General features: G+C 36.6%; 1 protein-coding gene across 1 annotated transcript; it reads left to right on the plus strand.

Moving 5' to 3' along the window:
* The first annotated feature begins 4519 nt into the window (after window positions 1-4519).
* Window positions 4520-5619, plus strand: LOC133293514 (transcription factor MYB1-like). The gene is made up of 4 exons (XM_061492089.1): window positions 4520-4652; window positions 4764-4893; window positions 5016-5157; window positions 5233-5619. The coding sequence occupies exons 1-4, from the start codon at window positions 4520-4522 to the stop codon at window positions 5617-5619; spliced, it is 792 nt and encodes a 263-aa protein (XP_061348073.1).
* The last annotated feature ends 374 nt before the right edge of the window (window positions 5620-5993 follow it).

Consider the following 5993-nt stretch of genomic DNA (forward strand, 5'->3'; position numbering starts at 1 on the left):
GAATAAACCAATGGCATGAAGCACAAAGTCAATAAGTAATAATTCTTGTTCTTACTCTGAATGCTTGAAATAGGAAAGGTGAAATGAATTTAATCTTCAGATTTTTGAAGGAAACTGATCTATGTGAACTAAAGCTGGTGAGGAACAAAAAATGCCAAACACTTTCTCATGAGAGCGTTCCTGAGGTGTCACCACAATGAAACTTCTAAATTTGCCTTGATGCTGTCAGTAGGAGTATTCGCGGTCTGGATTGGATCGGTTTTGGAAGCAAAAATCATCCGATCCAATCCCTTCGGTTTTATCATATAATCATCCATTCGGTTAGGATTTTTTTCAAATCCGATCCAATCCAATCCAATTTTTTTCAGTTTGGATTGGATGGTTTTCGATTTTTTAAAAATCCTAAAATTCATTTCATAATTACTATGCAAATAACATCTTTTGTATATATTGGCTTTGTAAATTATTATTTTTTTAAATACAAAAACATTAGTAAACTATAATATAGTTTTTTTTTTGGCAATAAGATATGAAACTCTACAAAGATAAAATTGTTGATGAGATGTGACTAGATTTTTTCTTGGGTTTATTTGATAGTTTGATACACAATGAGTCTTGGGTTTAAAAATTTTTGGGCTATGATTGAGAAAAGATCCAAGTAGGTAGAGGGGAATTAATATATTGGATCGGTTTGGATTGGATCAGTTTTCATCAACCCATCCAAAAACCGATCCAATCCAATTAAAATTTGTGGGTTTTTTTGGTTTTCGATTTTTCGGTTTTCGGTTTATTCGGTTATCGGTTTTTCAGTTCGGTCACCGCGGTTTGAATTGGTTTGGATCGGTTGATGAACACTCCTAGCTGTCAGTACTGCTGAAGAACAGGTGAATTTCACTAACAAGGATCAACCTCCAAACACTCACCCTTTCCAAATCAAATAAACACTTCCATTTCCATTCATACCACAACACAAACCCATACACACACACTCATCCCATGGTCAACTAAAAGGGGCAAGGAACAAATCCAAAATGAGAAAAGAGGATAAGAAGAAAAGAAAACAAAGAAAAATGGGAATAGCCATTGAAAAGAATTCAGAAGAAAATACCAGAAAAGATTCCTCCAAAGGGAAAAAAGAAGGTACAAAAAGACAAGGTGTTCCCTCAACCAGGAAAGTCCAGCTCCGTAATAGAAGAACTGAACAATGTTCCTTGACCCAAGACCTGTGACCATTCCATTTCTAAAAACCCTGCATCAATCATTTTCACAAAGATCATTGATATGAAAGACCCCTGCACTTCTTAGGAAAGCAGCAGATAAGCAAGTTTGAAGAATCACATCCAGGAATTGACAGAGAAACACCAAGCCTTGAGTGATAGTGAGACAGAAGATCAGCAACCTTCACTTACCTTGGAACGAATTCTTTTTACTTGTCACTTGTGGAAAGTAGTTCATTCTTTGAAAAGATTATGGTTTCTTACTGGCTTAAGTTTCTGAAGTTGAGCTATTCTTTGAAATTGAGCAGCCTAAGCCACTACTTCTGAGTTGTTTGACGACAACCAACAGTTTAGTTTTGGGGTGTTTGATAGGACGAAAATTTGTTCCCATCTAAGCCCATTTTGATGGCAAAATACCATCTGTTCCCTCACCTGATGAGAAACTTTAGCACTAAAAGCACATGTTTAATATCTTTATGACAAAAACACAGTGGGGAACGAATGGTGACGTAAGTCTTTGGAAAATATATAAAATGGGGAACAAATTGGGAACATTAAATACATCTGCTCCACACTCATTTAATATTTCTGACCACTTTGCAGGAAACGTTGGAAAGAAGTTTCCATAAAGCATAAGCGGTGCAACAATCAAGCAAGAGGAAACGTGCACAACAGGGAATAAACGGTTCCTATTGGCTAAAGAGGAAAGCGAGGCATGAGGATGATCAGAAGGAAAGACAAATCTCAACAATAACTGTCCCATCCAGCCACTTGCGCCCCTCAAAGCACTGTTCATATTGCCCCTTTCAAGCAGTTAAGAAAACAACTCCAAGAGAATGACCCATTTTGCCATTCACTCTTCTGCCTATAAATAGGACATTCTAGCACGAAGAACATATCGAATTCCTTAAGAAGAGATCACTTAGTTTATTTTGTAGTTTTTCTTTTGTATAGTTTTAACTTTAGTTAAGTGACAACACTTCTTCTTCATTCATTATCACCCACTTTAGACTCCTCACGAGCAGCAACCATGTTCTCCACTTTTCATTTTGTTGTAATCAATTTTTTTTCATTTAAATACAAGTGTTATTTCTCTCCTTTCCATTCGTTATCTCTGACCTGAATCTCGGGTCTATGGGACTTCAGTTCAGACTAATTATGTTTAAAGTAGTAGCCATAGGCTAAACTATCTGTGGAACGGAAAAATTGCAAAGTTCTTAAAGACTTATTTTCAAAACTTTTGTATTGAGCTTCTGTATTTCTCTGGTTAAGTAAGCTATATTCATTGTGTATCAATGGAAATTGAACACATACTAAGAAAGGAACTTCCATAAGGAAGGGATTTCAGACAGCTTAACCAGAGGGGGAAGATAGTGTTGTGGAAACAACACTGATGGTTGCCTTAGGAATAAGGGACCACCTCGTTCATTTTAAGGTTCTGTGTTAAGTAACTGTTGGAGTCAAGGGAGCCATAGGAATATGGAAACTTGTGAGCCATTTAGTCCATAAGCTGAGGAATCAGACGTTGGCAGTGAAGAGACTGGAACAAAGAGAAAAGAGTGTTAAGTCTTGAGTAGAGAGAATAACTATTTAAGAATGGAACAGTGGATCCGTTCCTTCTATTAAGACTGTTTTACACCATCCATACTGTTGTCTCTTAATTACTATTATTGCTATTGTTATTTTTCTGTTCTTTATTCAATCTTGTATCTATAAATCTCCCATGAATATTGCTTTTCCTTCTCTCAACAAGAAGGGTATCATACATAACGAAGCGATGAACTGTTTGCTGTCAGATTGAACCTACTGTTCTTGAGGAACGTTGTCAAGACAGTGGGAACGTTTGACCAAACAGGTCAATTACTAACTTTTCTTTTCATTTTCCTTCTTTGTAAAATAGTTTAAGGCATTAATTAGAGTTCTATCCTCGTGAGAACGATAATCTGGGCACTAATAGTCCCTTAATTACTTGATGCTCGCACTTGCGCACTTGGGTTGAAAGTAAGAGAGCACAAGTGTTTTCTCTTACTGAACTATAATGTTCTCCATCATAATATATTTTTCACCCAACAGCTTTTGACCCAACAGAATGCACAAAATTTTTTTGGCAGAGTAACGATGCATAAAATCTGGAATAATTTCTGAAGGGTTCAATGTCTATCTATAGACACGGACTGGACACGATGAACCGATGAACCGCTGCCGGCGAAATGCCGTGACTGATGGCTGCGAACGCACACACTGTTTGGTTCAAAATTAACCGATCATACCATTTCGGTTCAGAAGTGAAACAAAAAAGAAGAACCAGATCGATTCAAAATTTGGTGGGGAGTAACGTTTCAGTTTGAAAAGGTTGGAGGGAAGCAATGGATATTTTGGCCAAAAATAATAAAATTTTTATAAACCGAGACAGGTTGGTAGGCGGCGCGCACGCGTGGTTGACCAAGGCCGATCTGCGTCTTCTCTCATCCACAAAAGTAGAGTGCCCCTAGGGGGCAAACTGAAGAGTAAGGTAAGGGTTTATAAACCTTTACATTTCTCAGTACTTGTCCAATGTGAGACTTTCCTTTCACCTTCCCTTTTCCTTTCCTTTCTCAATATCAAGCCACTTCTTATTCATAACCCATGCAGTTTTAGATACAAATTCTAACATTTTGCTACTGTCAACAAGTTGTTCAAAACCATACTTATTTAAATAATGAGAAATATGTCTCTTATGTTACATGAGATAATTTTGTCTCATACACATACAAAAAATCAGTGGGACCTACTTTTTTATTTATTTATCATCTCCTTAGTGAGTCCCATCTATTTTTATGAGTGTCGTATGAGACAAAATTATCTTATGCAATATGAGAAACATATATAAATAAATACATGATTTTTTTCATTTCACTATTCTCAGACAAGAGGACCAGATTCTCTTGACTGTGGGGCACTTCTGTACATAGTTATTGAAATCACTATTTGAAGCTTACACTCATGGATGGTCCAATTAATTCCACATGCAACCAAAATATAGCTACGTAAGCAAAATTTCCTTTTGGAAACGTGATGAAATAGACTAGACTGCACCAAAAAACGAAATTTATCAATGTGAAATATGTACGCGCGATTAATGTCATAGTTGGTCTGCTAGGGTAACAGCTAAACACTTCAGTGGCTATAAGAATTCATACTCTGTCCCCAGTTAGAGAGCGAGCGCGGTTAAACCAAAAACTTACAAAGAACACAACTTCAAGAGGCTAAAAAGGCTTTGCGATTAGAGAGAGAGAGAGAGAGAGAGAGAGAGAGAGAGAGAGATGGGAAGAAGCCCTTGTTGTTTAAAGGTGGGACTGAATCGAGGTGCTTGGACAGCCCAGGAAGATAAAATCCTCCGAGAGTATATTAATGTCCATGGCCAAGGAAAATGGAACACGCTTCCCTTAAAAGCAGGTTAATTATATACTTTCGAATTTACATGCTGAAATTTCATTATATTTTCATGTGGAATTTATTGTCTCATGCTCTTAGTGAAACCAATAATGAATGTTATTGACTTTGCAGGTTTGAAACGTTGTGGTAAAAGTTGCAGACTTCGATGGTTGAATTATCTGAGACCAGATATTAAGAGAGGCAATATATCCCCAGATGAAGAAGACCTTATAATCAGACTTCACAAGCTCCTCGGAAACAGGTAGCTTTAGCCTTTAACCATTCCTTTCTTTTCTCTCAATATGTCCTTTACTTTTTTGTCGTTATAATTAAATCAATTGCGATAGTAATGGGTGTTAATTGCACTGTCTCATTCTCTGGTAGATGGTCTCTAATAGCTGGAAGGCTTCCTGGACGAACAGACAATGAAATAAAGAATTACTGGAACACTAATTTATGTAAAAAAGTTAATACAAGGAACGCACAGAAATCAAAGCTCTCGTCTGTTCCTAATGAGTCCCATGTGGTACGTACAAAAGCATCAAAGTGCTCTAAGTTGTTGTTGGTAGATACACTCCCTCTCTCATCAATGCAATTGCAGAGCAAGTCCATTGAACAACAGGAAACAGAGCCAGAGCCATTGCTAGTGAACGATGGTGCCAATAATTCAATCAGTAACAAAATGGAGACTGCGGGTGTGTGCGACGATGGAGGTTTGTCATTTCCCAGTGATGAGAAAGAACTCTCAACGGATTTGCTCTTAGATTTTGATGCTGGGGATATTTGCTTACCTGATCTTCTTAACTCGGATTTCTCACATGTATGCGATTTCAGTTACAACAACAACGATGAGTATCTATTACCTTTTTCGGATCAACCTTTCGTGTCCTCTCATGAAATTCACCTGGACACGACACAGATATGGTTTTGTGATGAAACAAATGTGGAAAATAACAACTTTTTTGAGGGGAATGATAATTGCTGTTAGGAACTGTTCACAGTGATCTTCCACAATCAAGTTGCTGGCCCTTTTTATTAGACGTCTGATTATTGTTGTTGTTAGATGTCGCAATTGTTATTGAAAATTAAATTAACTAAAACAAAAATAATATTATAATACCCAAAAGTTCTTAATGAACTAGATAGAACCTAGAATTTGACTTATCCAAATGTAATCAATTTAACCAATGATGATAATTCAATTAATGTCAAAAATTTGAACAGGCAAGGGTGAGAAGGTTTAAAGTCATAATCTCAGAATTATATCGAATTAAACTAGTTGCGAAGTGATGAACTAAATGTAATATCTCAAAAAAACAAAAAATTAATGAATTTGAGTCATGAATGTGCATTTGCATTAAA

The sequence above is a fragment of the Gastrolobium bilobum genome, unplaced genomic scaffold, assembly GCF_033153095.1.
Source record: "Gastrolobium bilobum isolate Gb01-03AN ecotype WA unplaced genomic scaffold, APGP_CSIRO_Gbil_v1 utg788, whole genome shotgun sequence".
Taxonomy (NCBI): domain Eukaryota; kingdom Viridiplantae; phylum Streptophyta; class Magnoliopsida; order Fabales; family Fabaceae; genus Gastrolobium; species Gastrolobium bilobum.

Coding starts and splice junctions, on each gene's coding strand:
- LOC133293514 (XM_061492089.1), top strand. CDS start 4,520: ATGGGAAGAAGCCCTTGTTGTTTAAAGGTGGGACTGAATCGAGGTGCT. Junction 4,653..4,763: donor CACGCTTCCCTTAAAAGCAG/GTTAATTATATA, acceptor TTGACTTTGCAG/GTTTGAAACGTTGTGGTAAA. Junction 5,158..5,232: donor TTCCTAATGAGTCCCATGTG/GTACGTACAAAA, acceptor ATGCAATTGCAG/AGCAAGTCCATTGAACAACA.